The 25,105-nt window shown below is 40.3% G+C and overlaps 1 protein-coding gene across 8 annotated transcripts in view; it reads right to left on the reverse strand.

Moving 5' to 3' along the window:
- Positions 1–17,444: 17,444 nt before the first annotated feature.
- SUGCT (succinyl-CoA:glutarate-CoA transferase) overlaps positions 17,445–25,105 on the reverse strand; it is a 660,405-nt gene continuing 652,744 nt past the window's right edge. For 2 of the 8 annotated variants that reach the window (XM_069960337.1, XM_069960335.1), the window contains exon 14: positions 17,446–17,730. In XM_069960337.1, the coding sequence (XP_069816438.1) occupies positions 17,567–17,730 (164 nt within the window). In that variant the 3' untranslated portion in view covers positions 17,446–17,566. Of the gene's footprint in view, positions 17,731–25,105 lie in introns of all 8 variants that reach the window. The other 6 variants (XM_069960336.1, XM_069960338.1, XR_011361904.1 and 3 more) reach the window with 4 other exon arrangements.

Raw genomic sequence — 25,105 nt, forward strand, 5'->3', positions numbered from 1 at the left:
AGATTTGATGCTGTGTTCAGTTATTTAGATCTAATCTGCTGTGTATTTGTTGCGTATTTGCGGCGTATTTGCTGCGTATCGCAGCAGTAAATACGCTGCGTATACGGTGTGTGGGTTTATACCCTAAAGCATTCTAGGAATGCTCTAGCACTGCTACACCTTACTGTGCAGTATGCCCGCCCCATGTGTAATAATCTGTATACATTGTGCATACATCACAGTGAGGTATTGAAATAAAAAATATATATATTTTTTCCATTAAAACAAAAACAGACACAGGCAACAAAGGCCTTTTCTAAATGCTTTCACTGATGTCTGTCTAACACTGCCACCAGCTTAGTAAACTGTCAGGGGGTCAAAGATTCCCTTTAACACCTTTAAGTGACAATGTCACCCCCTTTATGCATTATGACTTCTCCACACAGGTGTAAAGGGGAAATTTTATATCATACACCATGGTGCTTGTTCCAGTAAAAAGTGATCTTTTATCATCATTGACCGAAGCAGCACTTAGTCCCGCCCACAACGGCTCCATAGACCCCGCCCCCGCGGCGTTTAAGTGTAAGTGACAGGGGGAGTCCCCTGTCACTTACCGATCGGGACCCCCGCACTGTGACTGGGGGGCCCCGATCGTTGAAACGGACCGCCGGAGGTCTCTCACCTGCCTCTATGCGGTCCAATCGGCGATCTGCTACACTGAGCCTGCACAGGCAGGCTCAATGAGTAGAGCGCCGATAACACTGATCAATGCTATGCCTATGGCATAGCAATCATCAGTGTAGAAATCAAACTAGTGTATGTAAAAGTCCCCCAAAGGGACTTCAAATGTGTAAAAAAAAAAAAAAGTTCAAAACACTATTACACTACCCCAAAACCCCTCCCCCAATAAAAGTTGAAATAACCCCCCCCCATCCTATTATATAAATAAAACATATAAAAATAAATAAGTAGATAAACATATAATATACCGTAGCGTGCGTAATTGTCCGATCTATTAAAATATAACAAGCGTCATTGTGATCGGTGAATGGCGTACACGAAAAGAGGGAAAAAAGTGCGCAGATTACCGATTTTATGTTACATTATATATTTAAAAAAATCAATAAAAAGTGATCAAAACGTCCGATCTTCACAAAAATGGTATTAATAAAAACTAGAGATCATGGCTGAAAAAAATGACACCCCATACAGCCCCGTAGGTGAAAAAATAAAACCGTTATAAGTGTCACAATAGGCCCATTTTATTAATATTTAATTGCCAAAAAAAAGGATTTCATAAAAAAATATATATATAACATTAGAGAATATGTGTAACCTGCATATGGTTGTGTTCGGGTTGACCTATAGAGTAATAGTATCATGTTACTTTTACCATATAGTGCATTACGTAGACACAGGAACCCCCCAAACGTTACCATATTGCATTGTTTTTTAAGATTTCACCTATTTATATCTTCATAAATAATATATTTGGAATTCCATCATACATGTTATGGTAAAATGAATGACGCCATTACACAGTACAACTATTCCTGTAAAAAAACAAGCTATTACATGGCCTTGTAGATAGAAAACTGAGAGTGCTAGAGCTCTTAGAAGGGGAGGAGGGAAAAACGAAAACACTAAGATCAAAATTTGCACGGTCCACTTAGTCATTTTGGGCCTGGTCCTCAAAGGGTTATCCAGCGCTACAAAAACATGGCCACTTCCTTCCAGAGACAGCTCCACTCTTGTCTCCAGCTAGGGTGGGGTTTTGCTGCTCAGTTTCATAAAAGTGAATGGAGCTTAATTGCAAACCACACCTGAACTGAAGACAAGAGTCGTACTGTCTCTAAAAGAAAGTGGCCATGTTTTTGTAGCACTGGATAACCCCTTTAAGCTCCATTCTTTTCAATGGAACTGAGCTGCAAATCCTGCACCCAAACTGGAGACAAGAGTGGGGCTGTCTCTGGGAGAAAGTTGTTTTTGTAGTGCTGGATAACCCCTTTAAGTGAAAATAGTGTTTGTAATACCGAATGTTAATCTGATTTAAATATTTCTTTGTCCCTGATACATTGCATCGCGTGATTAATTTGAAAATAGTACCTATCCTCTATACCAAATTCTCTTTGCAAATCGTGAAAGGACTTTTTGGGGGGTGTAATTTGAAAATAAATTCTATAGTGTTTATTTACTTTACAAGCTTAGTAGAAAAGTGGGTCCTACACATTTTTATTTTAATTATTTACTTATGTTATAAAAAAAAAAATGTGATGAGGCTTTCCCCTACTTTTCCATAACCAGCCAGGTACAAAAACAAACAGCAGCAGCCTAGCAATACCAGGGTGGGAAGGGGGATTTATTTATGCCCTGCCCACCTAATAATACCAACCCGCTACCACCCAGTCTAGGAGCACCATTTTTTGATGCTCCAGTACTACTGGGGTAATAATGGGTGGTTAGCTTTAGCCATTTTATAGGCTAACACTAAGACCCACCTTAGCAATGGATGCTCTTTTTTAGACAGCATCAACTTCTAAGCCTGTAAAGTAAATTAAAAAAGACAACACTGAATGAATCTTTTTATTGAAATACAAACACCCCCACACAATTTGACCATTTTATTAAAAAATAAAAATTGTTGTAGTCCACCAAATCCAACATAGTCCTCAACATACCGATATCTAAAAAACAAAAAGGAGAGTCAAAAAAGCAGGAGAAAAAAGCAGGAACAGAACCCCCATAATGTAGTCAGACTGTTATCCACTTGCTGTGCTAAACACACTGCACCCGACCAAGCAAGGGGTTAATTTACTTAACCCCTTCCTTTCTGGGGAAGGTGCAATGCACTTAGCACAGTTAGTGAGAGCTACTGCACACGGCTCAGTCAGGTAGGGGTCCAAAAACTTAACCCCTTACTTGCTGAGAACAGAACAGCTTTCATCTCATAGAAAGTCAGATAGTCATACATACAGATAATATACATGTACACACAAACACATGTATGGTATATGTGCATTTACATACATCATATAAACAAAATGCATTTGCTGTATACTTACATACATCAAACACACATACTCTGCATGTTACATACATAATACATACACACACACAGTACACATACGGTGTATGTAACATGAATCAAAAATACACACAACACACTAATACAGATTAGTTACATCCATACTACTTATATACACACATGCACCTTGCATGGACACACATACACACAAACATTACATGGACATAGACACCAGAACATTCTGTTTGCAAGGAAACTCCAGGGGAGTCCATGTCCTGCAGTTCTCAACTTCTTGTCTTCTCCTCTATGCCCCTCCCCCTCTACATCTGTCCTATCATCAGAGCAGGCAGCAGAAAGAGAAGGTGAGGGAGGGGCCCGGGAGCAGTAAGGAAGGGACCTGGTTACAATGATCAGAGCTGCTGTGTCCCCTGACAGCACATCCCCAATCTCTTAATAACTGTCAGTGAGATCAAGCTGTGCTGTCAGGGAACACATCAGCTCGGATCATTGTAACCCATTGGTGATGCTGTGTTCCCTGACAGCTCAGTACTGATCTCACTGACAGTTATAAAGCAAGAGGGCACAGCAGCTCTGATCACTGTAACATTATCAGATCTGCTGTGTCTTCTTAGGGCTCCAGACAGCACTTTTCCAGAGCCCTTAGCTGTGATTGGTCAGTCAGGAGTGATTCAGCAATCACGCAGTCGCTGGCTAGGGACAGCTGCAATCGGTCCCCTGCCGTAGTCAGTGACACTAAGCTGTCTATGACAGGACGATTATGTTAGCCCTAATGCGGCAACCGCATGCTGCTCTGGACAAGTAGACTCTTCTTGTATCCTCAAATGGTTTAGGGCATCTTTTGACACATCATACCCACAATGTCATTTTTGGGCCGTATTTGCACAATAATGACCCCTGTCATAACAAAATGGTCGTTATTTGGCCTCAAACGCCCCAAAAAAAGACATGGTGGGTACATAGCCTCAAAAGGGTACTGTTTTATTTTCAGAGTAGAGTCTGTGCAACAATAAATTTTATTTGATAATAATTTGTTCCTTGGACCATTGTCCTCCTTCAGCGATTTTCCTTACCAATAGACAAGTTAAAATAAACTCCAAAGAGATTCATTCCTAAGGTTGCTCTTAAAAAACTATGGAAATTCCTTACAGATTGTACATTCCTTCCTAATGATGAGGAGATGGGATCAGAGGATGACAATGACATAAAAGTTAAAGGGGACAGGAAAAATGTTTTTAACATTTTGCATGCATTCAACTACTGCTTTTAATTATTTTACAAAAGCCACTGTTATTTTTACCTTGCGCTAAGAAGTTGCACCACTTGTAGTGTAAGGATATAAGGGAATTGAGAGGGACATCTATTCTTCAGACTTAATTGCATACATACATTGCAGTGATGCAATCCGTTTTCATCTTTTCAGTAAAAACTTTAATGTGTCCCTTCCCCACCCCCTCCCCTAAGACTTTATTTTAAATTAACATTGGCCCAACTAATGTAAAAAAAAAAAAAAGAAAAAAAGAAACACATCAAAGTTTCCTTTTTTCTGCCATTTTCAAACATATGCTCAATTTTTTGGGATATACTGTAAGGGTTTTAGTTTCTTGTATAGGTAAATATATTTGGAAGATGTTGTTCCTTGATTCTAAAAGATCAAAAATAATAAAAAGAAATCTACATTCAGTGTTAAGCACTGCCCAAGCCTCTACGGACACTGTATGGCACTTCTTCCTCCTCTGTTGAGGTGGTTAACCTTGAGCAGTCACTTTTACAACAACTGTACAGGCATCCAGTAAAGAAGGCAGAAATATTTCTCTAATCATGTCCTCAAAGACAGCATGAGACAGCGACATATGCATGAGGGCCTGACCTCCAGTGCAATTTCCTTAAGCAATGTAAAATAAAAATAAATGTTAGACAACAACAGACACAAATATCATTGCTCACATGAAAGTTAATAAGTTAATGGGTTATTATCATTCATGAGCACAAAATTCATCAGGTGGTCAATAAGCTCAAAAATGCATGTGGTGTTGAAATGTTAAATATATACAATACAGAGTTTCTTTTTTCACTGTCTTGTGGATAATGCAAGTATCGTCAAGGCCAGTGTTAAAAAAAAAAAAAAATCAAATACATATTTTTCATACTCCAGCTGATACCTAAGGCAGTTACTTGACGATTTCCAGAGTTCTGATGTTTTTAATGTTTTAAACATGTTGATTTGTACATACCATTTATACCCGCTCACAATTTCTAACATTCAACCCCACAATTTTAGTCTGAACGTAAAACAATAGCTCCATATTTGGCATTGTCTAATGTCACATGTCAGCAACTCTGCCAGCATTCCTGAACTTTCACATTACTTTCCCTAACAACTATTCTAAAAATGGATCTAAAAATATACTCCAAGTCTCAATATCAGTAATACAGTCAAGCAATAACCACATTTGGTCCTATGGCTGCTGTTAGTACTACTGAAAGAACATACCTATTCATTCTAAAAGCAGCAGCGTCCAGATTTGAAGCAAGCAGCTACAGTATCTCTGTGACAGTAGAAAAACATTGGATAAATGTCTGTAGTTTAGCTTATGCTGTCTCCCAAGACCTCACCTAACCCAGCTTCATTGTAAATAAACTACTGTGGGAAAGCTTGTGAAAGGTGACAGTTATTTTAATAGTTGCTTTGTTATTAGCATTGTCAGCAATCTAAGTTCCATAAATACCATGGCATAAATCCACCCATGGCTGCTGTTCTGAAAAGAACTCTGTTAAAAAATGTTTTGCTTGTGTGATCTGTGAGGATGTGAGTCACATGTTAGTAAAGAGATCACAAGATGAAGCAGTAATAGCTAAAATAATGATACCTATCTGTCTAGATGCACAGAATATAATGACTAAAACAAGCACTTTTGTGATAATTATTTTGCAGGTAAATGATGGGAAGATGTGAGCCCCTTTCTGGTTTTGTTACCAGTACAGTGCTCCTTTTAATAATATTCACAACAGTGGTTCTATTCTATCTGATCTTAAAAATTAATAGGGAAACTTTTTTGCCTACTTTCTTGTACATTTTTCACAATTGTTTTGTATTTGACTTTTTTGACACATTTATCAAGCACTTCCACAATTTTTTGTTACTTTTACAGTGCTTATTTTTACTTTTTGCTCTAACAGGGCATGGTTTAAGTGTTGTGACTTTTTACACACATTTATGATATGCTACTTTTTATAAAGTTGCTAAATTTTTGTGCAACTTTACTTTGCTCTATTGGTGACATAATACCACACAACAAAAGAGAGCTTTAAAAAGTTGTAAACATTATACATTGAGCAATTAAAAACTGTCTAAAAGGGCAAAAGGCAAGCTTCAATAAGTGGAGTGAAAAAGTCACAAATATAAAATTTTCCCCAATATTTACAATATTTACCTAGTAGATTATACTAGTAGACTACCTAGTAGAGTGTGTGTGTGTGTGTGTGTGTGTGTGCTTACGTTATATGGATAATGGTTGTGCACTCCTTAATGGGGGGTGTAAGTTGAAAATCAATGATCTATTTGAAGAAATATCAACTGCACTCAAAATATTTTATTTTGAATTGCTCTTAGGCCATAAGGTTTATTCAGGTAAGTATTTACATTTCCATAACACAAGATTTCACAGTTAACAGCAAGGGAGCAGCACTGAGGATGAAGGTAATAGACTTACCTTCATCCTCAGTGCCCCATGCCTACTAGGGAGCTATCAGCAGGTTATATTTTTCTCACCTGCTGATAGTTCCCCTTTAAATGTCTATGAACTGAGGTTGTTGCTCACCCACACTGAGGTTGTTGCTCACCCACAAAGGATTCATTTGTATTATAATTTTCCATCGGTCCTGGAGAGCCAAGTACTGTACACCCAGGCCACCAGCCTTCAGCAGACCCCACACACAAAATGTGCACACCAATTCCAAAGCTAGCTGGTCTTTTATTAATCAACTGGGACCCCGACCTGGACTCCAAATGAAACATTAAGAAAATCTTAAAATCTTATATGGCCTGTTGTTGGTTGCATAACACAGATTGAACATTTATATGTAACGAGACACACTGCTTGTTCTAACTAATCTCTATTTAAAACACCTACAGGAGATTGGTGGGGTGCAAGCCAAAAGACCCCACATATAACACAATATGGAAAAAAAAATGGGCAGCACTTGGATTCAATTTGTAGGCTTAATGTGAGCCCAAGAGAGATCATTGCTAGAGTAGGACCATCTCTCTGAGGGTATGTTGGTGTGGTAAGATGATACACTCTGTTTGCCCCAAATAATTTTCTAAGAAGCTAATTTAAAAAAAAATCTTTACAACAGGTTTTTTCATGGGTACGATGAAGGGAGTAAGTGCGGTAAGTCCTGGCACTTGCAGGTTGCTGTTGCACTTTCCTGTTTTGGTCTGCATTTTAGCCACAAGTGGTGTGCAAACTGGTCAATGGAGGTGTTGGAGTGATGGCTACTTTTTGCAATATATATATATATATATATATACATACACACACACTGTCATTTTCTCATCTAATAACATAAAATAGTGTCCTTTATGTATGATAGTTTTATAATATCAATGATAAAATAGTGGTAAACCTCACAAATAAAAGGAATCACCTTTCATATAATTGCACACTGGAAACCCTAAACTATAACTGCATTTTCTAAGTATAGCAGAGCCAGACATGTGTAAAATTCAGAAGAAAGAGAAAGTCTTTACTTTGGTCTTATTTTATTTATAAATTAGACTGTAGTTGGTGCCATGCAGACTGCGCTGCTAGCTACTGGTGCAAAAAGGCTCATTCACCACTCAAGTCATTAACTCTGAACTTATGTTCTCCTTTAACAGTCAATAAAAAGTTAAAACGGCTCTTGATTTAAGAAACAATCTGAAAATGCCATAGAAACACAATTTAAAGCAAATATTTACACAACAAAACTGGGTAATTAATCTTAGTGTTACAATGACAATGCATAGTTTAGACTTTTTTTTTTATTTTACAGATTAAAAAAGAAGATTGTAGGATCAAAGTGTATTACATTTTTTTTTTAACAAATCACCAATCGAAACATCTGTTTTATTGAATAAAGAAAGGAAAATATGAATAGATGGGATTGTTTAAATCTCTACAAAAATGCAACTCTCTTTAATGTCCCTGTAAAGCTGGTTTTTGCTCAAAAAATGAGGCACAAAGTATCCCAGTATAAGTAAAGCAGTTTTTCCAGGCTGTGTGAATACCAAATATACTTTAACGAAAGGTTCCCATCCACATTCAGTACCTCACATTATTAGGCTATGTTCACACATTGGTACTAGGAACACAGTAGAGTCATGGTAGGAAGAAGTCACCATGGTGGTCTGAGTCAAGTAGAAAAAAGAAAATTAAAGTGGGTTGACCTTTTAAAAAATTATATATTCTGTCTGTTTTTTTCCCTTCTCCCTAACTTGTCCTGGAAGCCAATGTGCACTTTTAGGATGCGTTCACACAGTAAGGTTTTTAATTGCAAAAGGAATGGAGGACTGGTCATAAAGTAAAGGCTATGTTCCCACAACTATGCTTTCACAGCTCCGTTTAAAATTACACCCGTCATTTTGTGTCTAAAATGACGGACGTCATTTAGCTGTCTGGCCTCCCCAATGACGGCTGTTGATACATTATTTTAGTTTAGATGGACTAATTGGCCTTTGGGTGCGGCTTAATTGGAAAGTCCATTGAATTTACTAATAAAAATGGTGAAAAAATAAAAACTTTACAAAAACTTAAAAATAACTTCCACTGTTTGCAATAGCCATCCAAAAATAATTGTCATGATCATTAATTTGACGTCCGCACAGACAGTGTCTGGTATTTAATACATTGTGTACACTGGACATCATTCATCCCCTTGAAGACAAGTAAATTGAGGCAAAAACGGACGTCTTTTTAAATAGAAAAAGCTGACACCTCTATTTTTGACGCTGTGTGAACATAGCCAAATACTGAAGTATCTCCTCTTTTCAAATCCATTCTTGGCTTTGCTTTCATTAAAGCGACTCTGTACCCACAATCTGACCTGGGATGCAGTTATTGTCATAAAAACAACTTTTAATCCTGCAGCGCTGTGTCTAATGGCCGGGGCTTACATTTGTATATGCATTAGGCTGGCACACCCTCTCTGTCCTTCCTCCCCACCCTCCTCATCATTAGGAATGCTCCAGGCAGATTGCTTCCTATTCCCCACCTGTCTATACAATGAACATGGGCTGGATCGTTAATACACCTGTGCCTAATGATGAGGAGGGTGGGGAGGAAGGACATAGAGGTGGTGCCAGCCTAATGCATATACAAATGTAAGCCCCGGCCGTTAGACACAGCACTGCCGGATTAAAAGTTGTTTTTATGACAATAACTGCATCCCCCTGCCGAACGCAACCCAGGACAGATCTTGGATTAAAAGCAGCCATCCGAAGGTACAAGTGGTTTGGGGGGGGGGTAGATTGTGGGTACAGAGTCGCTTTAATCGCAATTTAAAACCTGAATGTGTCTTGAATGGGCAGGGTTTGCATGCAAATCCCTCCACAGCCAGTTTCTTACTAGCAACTACTATTTAAAGTGTCACTGTCGTGATTTTTTTTTTTCCAGAAATCAATAGTCCAGGCGATTTTAAGAAACTTTGTAATTGGGTTTATTATCCGAAAAATGCATTTTTATCATGAAAAAGCAGTTTGAAACTCTCCCCCCTGTCTTCATTGTTCTCCTATGGAGAGAGCTAAAGAAAAGACCAAAACAGGACAACAAAGAGTTAATCTACAAATCCCTCACGGGATATCTCCTGTGACAGTCACCAGTGACCTGTCTGAGCTCGGATTACAGCTGTCACCCAGCTCCGTGCCTGTAATCCTCTGTTATCTGCTTTCTGCTGCCGGCTAACTCCCTCCTTCCTCCTCCCCCCTCCCCTCTCCCTAGAGCAGACAGGGTACGTCTCCTGCAACAAGTCACAATTTTCAGATTTTTCAGAGTGGATGAAAAAGAGGAAGGAGGGGGGGACCTGGGAAAAGGTTTTTTACATGCAGATAATGGCAGATTTGGCTAATAAACCCAATTACAAAGTTTCTTAAAATCGCCTGGACTATTGATTTCTGCAAAAAAAAAAAAAAATACGACAGTGACTCTTTAAATACAAAGAAAGAGAAATATTCAGCGGCACTTCACCATAAATTTCACCTTTATTAGATCCAACACATGCTTCACAGGACACTGAGGGGACGCTCCCTCCCCACCGATGTTTCACGCCTGTCTGGCGCTTTCTCATGGCATCATGGGAGAGAGGCGTTCCTCCACTATATACACGTCATTTTACAAAATGAACATAAAACCAATTAAAAACCACACATCACAATAAATCTTAGAGAAAGTTACTATAATCTACTATAATCATTCCGGTCATTCAGACCTAGGCGTCCAACTGCGTCTGTTGCAATAATGTATCATGCTTCTATCTGTAGTAATTTCTTATTTATGTCCATATCCCTTTCTACTTAAATTCTTTGGAGTCCTGCAAATGTTAACAGATTTTTATCAGCATTATGGACTTCTCTCATATGGGTAATTAATCTGGGGCAACCTTTTCCCGTAGATAGGGAGCGCATGTGTTCTTTTACCCTCACTTGCATTTTGCGTATAGTCTTGCCAATGTAATAAAATCCACATTGACAAAAGATCACATAAATAACATTCTTACTTTGGCATGTAATAAAATCCGTATCAGAAATTCTTTATTCCCTAATTTCAAATATGCAGTATCCAACATTTGCTGGCAGATGGTGCAGTTTCTACATTTTTGATTCCCTTGCGGTACCGCACCATCTAACCATGTTCCTAACTGATCCTCTTCAAATACTCCTTTCACTATCTCGTCCCGCAGATTTTTACTTCTGCGGAAAGAGATTAGTGGAGGTAATTGGGACTTCTCCCTCAGGTGTTCATCTTCCCTTACTAGGGCCCAATTCCGAAGAATGACGGTTTTGATGTGTTCCGCCATAGGACTATATTCAAAACAAAAAGTAAATCTATTATCTTTTTTCTTTTCTTTCTTCTTATAAATGAGTTGATTCCTATCTGCCCTTACAGCTTTTTCAAAGGCCTGGGCAATCACCTGTTCTGGATAATTTCTTTCTCTTAGATGTACGATCAGTTCATCCGATTGCTGCAGCAACTACTATTTAAGACATCTTCACTAGAGATGAGCAAACCTCGAGCATGCTCGAGTTGATCCGAACCGAAACTTTCGGCATTTGATTAGCGATGGCTGCTGAACTTGGATAAAGCCCTAAGGCTATGTGGAAATCATGGATATAGTCATTGGCTGTATCCATGTTTTCCAGACAACCTTAGAGCTTTATCCAAGTTCAGCAGCCCCCGCAAAGTCTACATCCCTGTAAAGATGTTAAGGAATGAAAATTAGAGACCCACCTAGACAATCCTTCAGGATTGGCCCAAATTTTAACCAGTTGGGTGGCACAGAACTTACTGGTTCTCACAACAAATATTTACACACAGCGCTTAATTTTATACAGATTAACTAAATTGCCTTGTCTACAATGAAACATGAACCCAAATCCTTGCATAGCCTGCCACCGAGATAAATCTCTTAATATATTGCACTGGCATGGGGAAGCCGATAGTATTCCTTTTTCTGAAACGCGGCCTGGTTTCCGCGTACGGCGCAGTTCTCTTCACAGGTAGCAGGCGGGGGGTGAAGCACTGGAGGTGGAATGGCCCATCCGCAGTGGGAGGAAACCCCTACCACTATGTGACACGGCTCCTTTGATTCTAATGGAGCTGCGTCACAGAAGGGAGGGGTTTCCTTCCACTAGGAGCAGATGGTACATTCGCTTTAAAGGCAATTAGACTACATGTATGGGAAATTAGCAAAGATAAAAGGGGGAAAAACACTATGGTTTACTAGAGAAGTTAAAGTGTCACTATTGTTAACACTTTCAAAATCTAAATCGACAATAGATGTGAAATAAAGCAAGTCTGCAATTTTACATTCATTTTTTTTATTAGTTATCATTAGAGATGAGCGAACCTCGAGCAATCTCGAGACGATCCGAACCCGAACTTTTGGCATTTGATTAGAGGTGGCTGCTGAAGGTGGATAAAGCCCTAAGGCTATGTGGAAAACATGGATATAGTCATTGGCTGTATCCATGTTTTCCAGACAACCTTAGAGCTTTATCCAAGTTCAGCAGCCCCAGCTAATCAAATACTAAATGTTTGGGTTTGGATCGACTCGAACCCGGTTCGCTCATCTCTAGTAAATCTACAATAACTGAATTAAAACATGCCTGGGATAAACATATAGTCATTGTCAGATCCTAGTAGTCTTAAAACAATATAGGTTTTATCCCTCTCTAATTCCAAATCTAACATTTAAAGTAATTGAATCCCCTAATGATCCATGGTGTTTATTTTTATCAAGGAGCCATTAAGGGGGTATGGCAAGGGCTCTGGACCCTTATTGGCAAGTACTTTAATCACGGACCATGAATTTACCTTACTTGTTGGTATTTAAAGCGACTCTGTACCCACAATCTGTCCCCCTCCAAACCACTTGTACCTTTGGATAGCTGCTTTTAATCCAAGATCTGTCCTGGGGTCCGTTCGGCAGGGGATGCAGTTATTGTCATAAAAACAACTTTTAATCCGGCGGCGCTGTGTCTAACGACTGGGGCTTACATTTGTATATGCATTAGGCTGGCACCACCTCTCCGTCCTTCCTCCCCACCCTCATCATTAGGAATGATCCAGGGACATTTACTGCTGTTTGAGCTTTGCACAGGTGTATTAACGATCCAGCCCATGTTCATTATACACACAGGTGGGGAATAGGAAGCAATCTGCCTGGAGCATTCCTAATGATGAGGAGGGTGGGGAGGAAGGACAGAGAGGGTGTGCCAGCCTAACGCATATACAAATGTAAGCCCCGGCCGCTAGACACAGCGCTGCCGGATTAAAAGTTGTTTTTATGACAATAACTGCATCCCCTGCCGAAAGGACCCCAGGGCAGATCTTGGATTAAAAGCAGCTATCCGAATTTACAAGTGGTTTGGGGGGGTCAGATTGTGGGTACAGAGTCGCTTTAAACCTTTGTCTAGGAGTCTGTGTGCATCAGAGAGTCCTAGGGTTGTGCAAGGGTAGCAGTTAGACACTTAGAGAGGCATACAGTTAGACAGCTGTGCTGCACATGTCCACCAATGCAAGGTTGTTCGGCAATACATTGTTAAAATTTACTTTTTTTTTTTTTTAACCCTACCTCCCTAAAAATAAAATATAATGTGATGAAATCAACCTTAAAATCTGCTCAATTTATTATTTTTCTCATTGAAAAATGTTAAGAAAACCAGGCCTGAACTGGCATAGGTTTCACTACCTCTACATAAATCTGTATAGCATTGGCACTGCAGGGACATTTTTTAGCCTGGCGCAAAAAAAACGCCAGACTTAATGTCCCCCATATTCTTTATGTAAATTACTAACTAACTGATATGGTATGACCATCGTTCTTAAAAGCAAATTTTGAAATATGAAAATTTTTCACAAAAATGTTTTTCGCAAAAAAAACGCTGAATGTATTAACCACTACATACCAATGACACAATGTACCAAAGCAAAAGGATTTCAGCATCACCAGCAGATCTGTAGGCTGTAGTACATGGTAAGGATGCATGCTGGTGTCCACAATCCCAGAAATGTGGAACCAAATATCCAAGAAAAGTCCAACAGCATCCAAGGTAGTAGATTAATCAAGAGGTTTATTTGCCAAGTGCTAATACAATGTTTCTTCTGTGATGGTCTTTATGAAGTATACAGAAAAAGTGCAAGTGTGCCAATATTTGACATCATGATTGTACTTTTCTCTTCACATTGTGCTATTGTCTTCCCCTGTTGTTACACTCTCTCGCTGCTGACAATTGACAATGGTGAAAAAATGTCTTTGTCTACTAGGCAACCAGTTGGTCATATAAAGAACAGAGGTCTCATATATTGTAGATTCATCTATGTTCACACAACCACTTGTTTACAGTACATAGCACATAGGCATAACTAGGGGTAATTGTCCACTGTTCTCCCATCAACATGTTATTGTCCACTGTTCCCCTGTCAGCGTGTTATTGCCCACTGCTCCCCCATCAGCGTGTCATTGTCCACTGGTCCCCCATCAGCGTGCCATTGTCCACTGGTCCCCCATCAGCGTGCCATTGTCCACTGGTCCCCCATCAGCGTGCCATTGTCCACTGGTCCCCCATTAGCTTTTTATTGTCCACTGTTCTCCTGTCAGCCTGTCTTTGTCCATTGTTCTCTCATCAGCCTGTCATTGTCCCCTGTTCCCCCATCAGCGTGTCATGGTCCACTGTTCTCTCATCAGCCTGTCATTGTCCCCTGTTCCCCCATCAGCGTGTCATGGTCCACTGTTCTCCCATCAGCGTGTCATTGTCCCCTGTTCTCCCGTCAGGGTGTCATTGTCCCCTGTTCTCCCATCAGCGTGTCATTGTCCCCTGTTCTCCCATCAGCGTGTCATTGTCCCCTGTTCTCCCGTCAGCATGTCATTGTCCCCTGTTTCCCTATCAGCGTGTCATTGTACACTGTTTTCTTATCAGTGTGTCATTGTGCCCTGTTCTCCTGTCAGCGTGTCATTGTGCCCTGTTCTCCTGTCAGCGTGTCATTGTGCCCTGTTCTCCCGTCAGCGTGTCATTGTCCCCTGTTCTCCCGTCAGCATGTCATTGTCCTCTGTTCCCTATCAGTGTGTCATTGTCCTCTGTTCCCTATCAGTGTGTCATTGTCCCCTGTTTCCCTATCAGCGTGTCATTGTCCACTGTTTTCTTATCAGTGTGTCATTATGTTTACAGCACTCAGAGCACCTCTCTTCTGCCCAACATTTTTTTTATTATTTTGCCTAAACACTGAACAACCTCTTAAAGTGACACTGTCACTATCAGCGTGTCATTGTCCACTGTTTTCTTATCAGTGTGTCATTATGCCCTGTTCTCCTGTCAGTGTGTCATTGTGCCCTGTTCTCCCGTCAGCGTGTCATTGTCCCCGGTTCTCCCGTCAGCGTGTCATTCTCCACTGTTTTCTTATCAGTGTGTCATTGTCCCCTGTTCTCCCGCCAGCGTGCCATTGTCCACTGTTTCCCCATCAGCGTGTCATTGTCCACTGGTCCCCCATTAGCGTGTCATTGTCCTCTAGTCCCCCATCAGCCTGTCATTGTCCCCTGTTCCCCCATCAGCGTGTCATGGTCCACTGTTCTCTCATCAGCCTGTCATTGTCCCCTGTTCCCCCATCAGCGTGTCATGGTCCACTGTTCTCCCATCAGTGTGTCATTGTCCCCTGTTCTTCCGTCAGGGTGTCATTGTCCCCTGTTCTCCCATCAGCGTGTCATTGTCCCCTGTTCTCCCATCAGCGTGTCATTGTCCCCTGTTCTCCCATGAGCGTGTCATTGTCCCCTGTTCTCCCGTCAGCGTGTCATTGTCCCCTGTTTCCCTATCAGCGTGTCATTGTCCACTGGTCCCCCATTAGCGTGTCATTGTCCTCTAGTCCCCCATCAGCGTGTCATTGTCCACTGTTCCAACATCAGCGTGTTATTGTCCATTGTTCCCCCATCAGCGTGTTATTAACACATTGAGTGACCTATGTTATCATACGACTTTTAGCTCTGTGTTGCTTGGAGCTCACCTGTCTTGTGTGATTGTGAGCCACGGATAGTGGTCTAAGTTATTATACACTTTTAGCTGTGTGTAGTCTGAAGCTCACCTGATTCATAGAACTGAGAGTCACATATACTGATCTATGTGATTATACATTACTCAGCTGTTATAGGTATTGGGATTTAAACATTTTTTCACATTTTGTTCAGATCACTTTATTTCATTAATTTATTTGGATTACAGTAAACATTATTAATTACACAGAGATAATCAGGGTCTAGTGGGTATTTGGCCCTTTGTGCCGCTGCTCTGCTCGCAAGTGACACACTGATTCAGTGCAGCTGCTGCCGCTCAATGTGTCCGCTGGTCCCCTTTATATCCCATACAACATAAACTGCCTTCTCAGCTAATCAATGACTGCACTTTTGTCTCAATTCAGTGTAGGTTTACCTGAGTGTGGTGAAAAAAATCCCACGTATGTGGGGAGGCTCATGTGAGGAACTTGAAGATAGAGGACACCTGTGGGAAAACGGAGGAGTGGCGCGACAGCTTCGCTTGACCGGGTCAGGTGTCGCTTATTTTTTATGTTTACAGCACTCAGAGCACCTCTCTTCTGCCCAACATTTTTTTTATTATTTTGCCTAAACACTGAACAACCTCTTAAAGTGACACTGTCACCCCCTATTTGCATTTTGACTGCTCTCCACAGGTGTAAAGGGTAAATGTTACAGCTTTCATTACTTATTTTATATCACACCTCATGGTGCTTGTTCTGGTAAAAAGTTGTTTTTATCAGCTGTGGATTGGTATATGTGGGCGGGGCCTTGCGGCCTTTGTGCCAAATCGCTCCGCCCCTAGCAACACTTATCCCTGCCCCATCCGTCATCGCTGCATAGGCCCCACCCCCTCAGCAGCCATTGGAAGGGCCAGCCTAAAGCTCTATGCCCCACTCCCTTAGATTGTCCCACACCAATGGGCGCTTAGGGGGCGGGACCTATGCGGTGATGACGTCACTGATGGGGGCGGAGTGATGTAGCACATAGGCCGCGAGGACCCGCCCACATATACCAATCCACAGGTGATAAAAACAACTTTTTACCAGAACAAGCACCATGAGGTGTGATATAAAATCAGTAATGAAAGCTGTAACATTTACCTCTTACACCTATGGATAGCAGTCAAAATGCAAATAGGGGGTGACAGTGTCACTTTAAGCTTAATTTCTTCCAAGAAGTTTTAATGCTTTTTGGAACATAAACTTTTTGTTTAACATTGCGAAAATACTGTACAACTTTTGATATCCCCCCGCTTACCTATCTGGGGGCACCGCTTGATAGATCTATATATTTTTTAATCTTTTTTTTGACCCCTTAATACGGTCATGGAGGTGGACTTATTGTTTCTTAGGCTCTAACACCTCATGAATCACTGTGCTGTGTGCAAAATATGCATCACTGATCGTGCCTAGAGCACAGTGAGGCGTAACAACACTAGGGCCCAAGCTGCTCTGTCTCCTTAACATATTTCATGGCCCAAATTAAAGCATTTTTTTATGAAAATAAAAATACAGACTCAAACAACATAAGTATGTTCTGAATGTTTTTTCCAATATCTATCCAGCAGTGCCACCAGCCCAGTGGGCAGATATACGTTGTGAATAAATGACAAAATTGATCAATGTACTTTTCTTTATTGAAAATTATAGATGACTATTACAAATCACTAAATTAGTTTCACTTAAAATTGATTACAAATCAGAATGTTCTCATTTTAATATAATACTAACAAGACACAGATATTGTATTGTTAATGGTTTGATGTTATTGGACCTCATTTTGAAATACTGTTTTTTCTCTAATCAGTTCAGCAATATAGTTGTCTTCATATCCCAAAATGTTTTTCAAGACCTCCGCTGTGTGTTGTCCAATGACTGGTGGTGGCCTAGGTGAAGATATGTTGAAATTGTTGAATCTTACTGCAGGACCTATAAACATACAAGTGACATTGACTTTAGTTCACAGATAATGGTTTGGAATAAAGCTTAAAGTGACACTGTCACCCCCTTTTTGCATTTTGACTGCTCTCCACAGGTGTAAAGGGTAAATGTTACAGCTTTCATTACTTATTTTATATTATTCATCATGGTGCTTGTTCTTGGAAAAAGTGTTTTTTATTATCTGTGGATTGGTATGTGGGCTGGGCTTCGTGGGTTAAGCCCCGCCCCCATCCGTGATGTAATCGCCACATAGGCCCCACCCCCTCAGCAGCCATTGGAAGGGCCAGTCTAAAGATCTAGGCTCCACCCCCTAGATTGACCCACACCAATGGGCGCTAAGGGGGCGGGCCTATGTGGTGATGATGTGACAGATGGGGGCGGGGCGATGTGGCACATTAGAGACTAAGCCACGCCCCTTTGGTGCAGTAACAAGTGGATAAAAGTACGCTTTTCACAAGAACAAGCACCATGATTAATAATCTGAAATAAGGTATGAAGACAGCTAAATTAGTCAATTAAACGTTTTTAATGATGTAAAAATGACAAAATGGAGTGTCATTTTAACATAATTTTGTTTTGGTTTATGCAGGGTTCAGGGTTTTTCTCTCTGTTTCATTGTTTCTATTATAGTATATACAATTTTACTGTATAGAAAAACATACTCAACAGAACTATGTATGGCAAACAGAAGTACACATTGCAATATGTTTTCTGTTGATTTTTTTAAATATAAGTCATGGTAAACAATTTTGCTGTAAGGCAACTGTTGTTTTTAGCATACATGTTTCCTTTTCAAATGTATAAATGTTCAACAGAAGTGAAAATGCTATGTAAACTCAGTCTTAGAAGTGCAGTTAAAACAACATCACCATCAAGTGTTCAGAAAATAAATTTATTATGGATATTATATAATATATATAAAAGGGCACTATCACTACAAATAACTTTTGACATGTCATCAGTAGAGATGAGCGAGCACCAAAATACTTGAATGCTCGTTATTCAAGTCAAGTATTTTTTAATACTTGACTTGAATACTATAAATTCGGGTAAAGAGCCCCACTGAAATCTATGGGAGACTTCAGTATTTAACCAAGTGCCCCTTGCTAATCCCAACTTAGGTGACACTGTCCACCAATAAACTAAAGTGATTTAATACGGTCAAAACTGTGCTCTTAGCCATATTTACATAGTAACAAATTAACATACAGTAATTAATAAGGTTGAAAGAAGACAAGAGTCCATCAGGTTCAACCTAGGAAAACCCAACTGCGTTGATCCAGGGGAAGTATTTGAATTCCATGTTTCATTGGCACCAGTCTGAACACTAGTTTAAAACAGCTCAATTCCTACTGCTTTTGGTAATTGCTTTTCCACCACACTCATCCCTCACCTGCTGAGCTCCCTCTGGTCATTTAACAGTTAACCTATGTGTTGATTATGATTGACATTCTGCCTTTCCACCCATCCTTTACTTTGTCAGTCTGTTTTCTGTGTACCTGGTCAAATCGCGTGTTAAACCAGGTACCTGGCCTTCTATAAAGTATCTGTTTCTTCAATAGTCTTTGCTAGCTATTAGACTCTCTGAGCATGCTAAGCGTACCCTGTATCTCTATACTCTGTATCTCTATACTTGGTACCTCTGATTACTCTTTTGGATTTTGAATCTGTACCACGTTGCCCATTAGGTTTGACCCCAGCCATACAACTATCCCTTGGTGTTTGTCTGTCTAGTTTTTGTTGTGCCTTTTACACCTCAGGTGCCGGTTAGAGATCCTTGCCCGCAGCTGTAATGGCCCAGAAAGGTATTTATTGTCAGGCGTCTGGAAATGTATTGTTTCTATTGGCAACCCTAGACAGTCTGTATTGGGGCCTATTTATTTGCTGCTCTTTCCTAACTCTCTTGTAGTGATATTGTTTTCTGTCATATATTTATTTAATATGTTGTTATGTATGAATCCCTAATAAGACAAGTGTTGAGCTTGATCAGTGCTCCTCCCCTGCAACCTATCACACTCTAGTGATTGGCCAGGGGAAAGCTAGCTACGCCCACCTTCTACCCAGAAGGGCTGTGTGGTCTTGTCAGTTGACAGTTGGTAGTCTGGCATTGCCAGAGTCACATCTAACCTCCCTACGTCACCTCACTAATCCTGTCACCTGTTTTTAGTCAGCCATAAGGACTAATATGTGTCTTCAAAGTCTCAGCAGGACATTCTCTGTATTTATTAGTGCCTGCTGTCAGATTGGTGAAGTGATAGAGGGTCTCCCATTCACCGTGCACATCTTCCTGGCTTCCAAGTCAGTGTGTCCATGCGTCTTACTCCTACATGATAGCGAGCGTTGACAGCATCAAGTCTCTTCAGTAACTTCAAGTACCTATTCACACATACCTTATAAAGGCTGGAAAACCGCAAAGTCCCTGCAACAGGTCTGTCTACTTGAAACCCTATTTATCCACCAAGTCTAAGCTATAGTAAGCAAGGAACCCCCCCCCCCCTGAAGCTAAGGACTCTGATCAAGCCAACAGTTTACAGTCATCAGATGCCCCTGTATTGGATTGTACATAGTTATCCTTCAAGTAAAGTCTTAATATACTTTCACCGCTATTGTGTGAAGACTTTTATTAAAAATTATTTGTCCCTGTGTGTATGCTGAAGAAGCCAAGGGTCCCAGCACCCTCCTTCCCCACCGTGACAGGTGAGCCCTAAGGTTGCACTACACCACCCATCAACACAACCGCTCAGCATATGACACCACATACCAAAGGGACATTATACAGCCACCTAGGGTTGTCTTGAGGCAAGTAAGCAGGGGCGGCTGGGTGGGGCAAGTCCGGGGTTCACAGATTGTGTCCTTCCCATACCCTTCGTGGTTGTCCCATTGCAGCATAGGTGACAAGAATACTATAGAAAACCATTTAAAAATATATATAATTTAAAAAAAACTAAAAAAATCTGTCCCTTTAAGAAAATTAGTCCAGAGATGGTCTGGACTCAACAGCTGAGAAGGATCACTTTTTTTACAGACACTTCCTGCTTCTAAGGAGTCCATTTGTGGGGTGAGATTGTAAACAAAGGGACATCTATGCTGCTATTTTAGTTTGCGATAGGAGTTATTACATTAGCAATAATGTAAACTACAGGTAGTCTGTAGATTAGGTCTGTATATTATGGAGCAGCAGGGGATGGGAAAGAGGCTAAGTAGAAGTAACAGAGGTAAATTTTCTCTTCAAAGTGTTGTGTGGTTGCTGCAAAATTGTTGTATATGTGGTGAGAGACTACCTTACAAGCCTCTATGCCCACCTTTAGCAGATTAACCCTTTACAAGCAGCTATATACTCTTCTAGCAAATTAACCCTTTACAAGCAGCTGATTATTATCTTGTGCTGCTAAAATGAAAGTAAACTCTCTTTTCCTGTAATACTGAAAGAAATCAACAGTTTGCTCATTTTAAACTGATGTCAAGGCTTCCATTTTTTTTATAGAATATATTCAACAACTTATAGAGGGTGCATTTGCTTTCATGTTTACTTTTATTGTCAGATATAGTTCAGGATGCTTAAGTTTCCTGACTATCATAGGAAAGACAGTATCCTGATATAAAGAGCAAAGAATGTTTGATCGTCTAACTTTTACACAATCAAAGAAAGTTGTTTGTTTGTCCAGTAATATCCATGGGATTTTGTGCACTTGAAATGATGGTTTTGAGGTTTTTGAAACAAGTTAAAATTTATGCCTGTGGCATTTCAGGTAAACTGTGCCAAACCAAATGATCGTATGTTAGAGTTAATAATTTCAAAACAATTCCTTGGAAACAACTCTGCGCATGTTTAGTTATGATACAAATCAAGCTGTCTGTTATTTCCTTTAAGGGGTAAGAGGCACATACTGTATACAAGTCAGAGAGCTATATGCAGTGCATATTTAGACTATAATACTATTATAGCACAGTGACAAAAAAATACTGTTTCTTTATTATTTGAAGTTATTAACACTGAAGCACCTTGTGCAGTATGCCATAAGGTGTCCGGGTTTACAATAGTAAATGATCTACAGTTATCTAGTTGTAGGTAAAGAATAACTGCTCTCCATCTATGGATAAATTAGGCACCATGTTATAAATTATTTTCTACACATATTTACTTCTATTCAACAAAATAGTGAATGTGTTGTTTCTGTGGCATGAGTAATGCTGCGTGATAAACAGAGCACACCTTTGTAAAGCAGCCGAGACAGCAAAGCTATAACAGAACGAAAGCCGCTGTGGTTTCTGCAAAATATGTTTTACAGTCATACCATGGTATAAAACAACGTTGTTAGTAAGAACCCCCATGATAGAGCCCATTCCCTGAAGTCATGAAAACTGTTGATGCAATCAAGAATAAGCCCTGTTATAGTGAAAGACCTCTCTTTTATATTACAAAAACAACTTGCATTTCAAGCATTTAATTGGAAGGTAGATGTTGTTAAATTTTTACTTTTTTGTGACCTTTCGCTTTAAACTGCTCTCATTTAGGTAGCTAGGAACAGAATAAATTTCAATACCTTTAAAATATTTTTTTTCCTCTAAATGTTTCGTAAAAAACTGTTATTTTTAACCACACAATATCCAACGTACCAGAACTACTTATTAATTAATATGAGACACCACTATGTCTGTACGATACCATAAAATGTTTTCTTCCAAATTAATAGTTTAGCGTTGGGCTTCATGCGCATGCATGATTATGCCTATATTGCTTATAGGTGTTAAAACATACCTTATGTGAAAATTATCAGTATTGGACTATATGTTATAAGGTGGACAACACTGTTTATTTGCCCATTTAAGCCTAATGCCTATTTTCCTTTTATCAGTGTTGATAGTAACGCTACACTTTCCTATCTCAGAAAATTTTATTACCATACATACCATACGTATGCTTACTATATTGGATAGATCATAGGTTGAAACCTGGCACAGAAGCACTTGCCCCTTATTTTTCCCATACATGAAACCCTTCAATTCCTGGTGCTTGATGAGTGGAAGGAACCAGAGAAGAGGTTTATTATCCCAGGGGAAATTAGAAGGAAGATCCCGGTTGGGGGAAGAATATCCAGGTTTGGGGAGACCTGGAGACTGATAACTCAGAATCCATGGATTCTGGACATTGTTCATCATGGTTACAGTATAGAATTCACCCAGTCTCCTCCCAAAAGATTTCTAATCTCTCGCCAATCTTCCCCTCACTTACAGTCAGAACTAATAAAGAGCATAAGAAAACTTATTCTGTCAGAAGTAGTATCCCCTGTCCCAGTGACAGAACTAGGAGAGAGACATTACTCCAACCTGTTTCTGGTGAGGAAACCAAACGGGTCTTACAGACTAATTATCAATCTGAAACCCTTAAACAAAGCGGTGAAATACAAGAGATTTAAGATGGAATCTATAAAGTCTACCACTCCTCTGATATCAAGAGACACGGTAATGGCCTCAATCGATCTAACAGATGCGTATTATCACATCCCTATTCATGCATCATCCCAACGCTACCTAAGAATCACTCTGCGGATGGACGGTAAAGTTCAACATTTTCAGTTTAAAGCTCTCCCCCTTGGGATTTCCTCAGCCCCAGAATTTTTACAAGTGTAATGGGAGAAGTTGCCTCCTATTTACACTTAAAAAGGATAAGCATTGTGTGCTATTTGGATGACCTTCTTTTAATTGCAGAAACCCCTCAAAGGCTTCTCCAAAACTTAGAAGCACTCAAAAGGTATTTCTTGGAATCCTTTTGGATTCTTCCAAACAAATGTCTTTTCTTCCTGCAGATAAGAAGTTATCACTACTAGACAAAGTAAACAACTTCAAACGTAAAAGATCCTGTAGAATAAGAGAGGCCATGTCATTGATGGGATCATTCACAGCCTGTATTCCAGCCGTACCCTGGAGTCAAGCCCACTCCCGAATATTACAGGGACAAATTCTGTCGGTCTGGAATCATCATAAAACAGGTCTGGACAAACTAATGTTTATTTCTTCACAGGTACTCAGGTCCCTCAGTTGGTGGCAATGTCCAGAGAATCTATCAAAAGGTGTCCACTGGAACCCAACTCCCAGAATAACGATGACCACAGACGTAAGTCTCACAGGATGGGGAGCCCAAGTGGAAGGTCTTCTTCTCCAGGGTCTATGGTCACAGGAAGTAAGGACACGGTCCTACAATTACAGGGAGTTGTTGGCGGTCTGGATGTCCTTGAAACAAGCAGAAGATACACTGAGACAGTGTCATGTGCAAATTCTCTCGGACAATATCACGACAGTCGCCCATCTTCGGCAGCAAGGAAGTGCAAAGAAAAATGCTCTTCAGAATATTTCATCCAAAATATTTCTGTGGGCAGAGGAAAACATTCTTTCCCTCAGTGCAACACATCTCAGGGGCACAGAGAACATCGGTGCAGACTACCTGAGCAGGCACACAATCCATCCAGGAGAATGGTGCCTCAAGGACAAGACATTTCGACAATTGACCAACAAGTGGGGTCAACCCCAAATAGACTTATTTGCCAATGCACAGAACAGGAAGACGCAAGTTTTCTTCTCTTTAGATCCCAGGGATGGTGCGGTGGGAATAGATGCTCTATCCCACCCATGGAACGTCAGTCTGGCATACGCCTTCCCTCCAATCCCACTGATTCCCAGAGTTCTTCAGAAAATCTTGAAGGAACAAGTATCAGTAATGCTGATTGTTCCATTCTGGCCAAGGAGGTCTTGGTTCGGTCTACTTCAGAGTCTTGCAGCAGAACCCCCGATTTACCTACCACAGGAACCGGATCTTCTCTTTCAGGGCCCTCTCTTCCATCCAGATCTTCGAAAACTGAATCTGTCAGCTTGGATCCTGAGAGGTGCATGCTCAGGAGTAAAGGACTGTCTGAGGAATAATATTTTCCATCCAGAAAAGTCGTAAACCCGTGACAAATAAAATTTACCTTAGTATGGAAGGTGTTTTCATCCTGGTGTCCATCCAAACCACCCTTCCCAGCAGAACCTAATATTGCCTTAATTCTAGACTTTCTCCAAGCAGGTTTCACTAAAGGTCTAAAACCAGCTACTTTAAAAGTTCAGGGGGCAGCCCTCTCAGCCATCTATGATTATTCCATCGCAGAGCATAGGTGGGTTAAGAAATTCTTAAAGTGCTCAGAGACAGTCTCCTTCCATAAGAAACCCTCACCCACCTTGGGCCCTTAACACGGTACTCGAAGGCCTTACCCAAACACCCTTTGAGCCCTTAGAAGATGCTGACATAAGACTACTATCCTACAAAACTGCTTTCTTAGTAGCCATAGTATCAGCTAGGAGAGTAGGAGAACTACAGGCTCTTACTATC

The sequence above is a fragment of the Dendropsophus ebraccatus genome, chromosome 2 (genome assembly GCF_027789765.1).
Source record: "Dendropsophus ebraccatus isolate aDenEbr1 chromosome 2, aDenEbr1.pat, whole genome shotgun sequence".
In the NCBI taxonomy this organism is placed as follows: domain Eukaryota; kingdom Metazoa; phylum Chordata; class Amphibia; order Anura; family Hylidae; genus Dendropsophus; species Dendropsophus ebraccatus.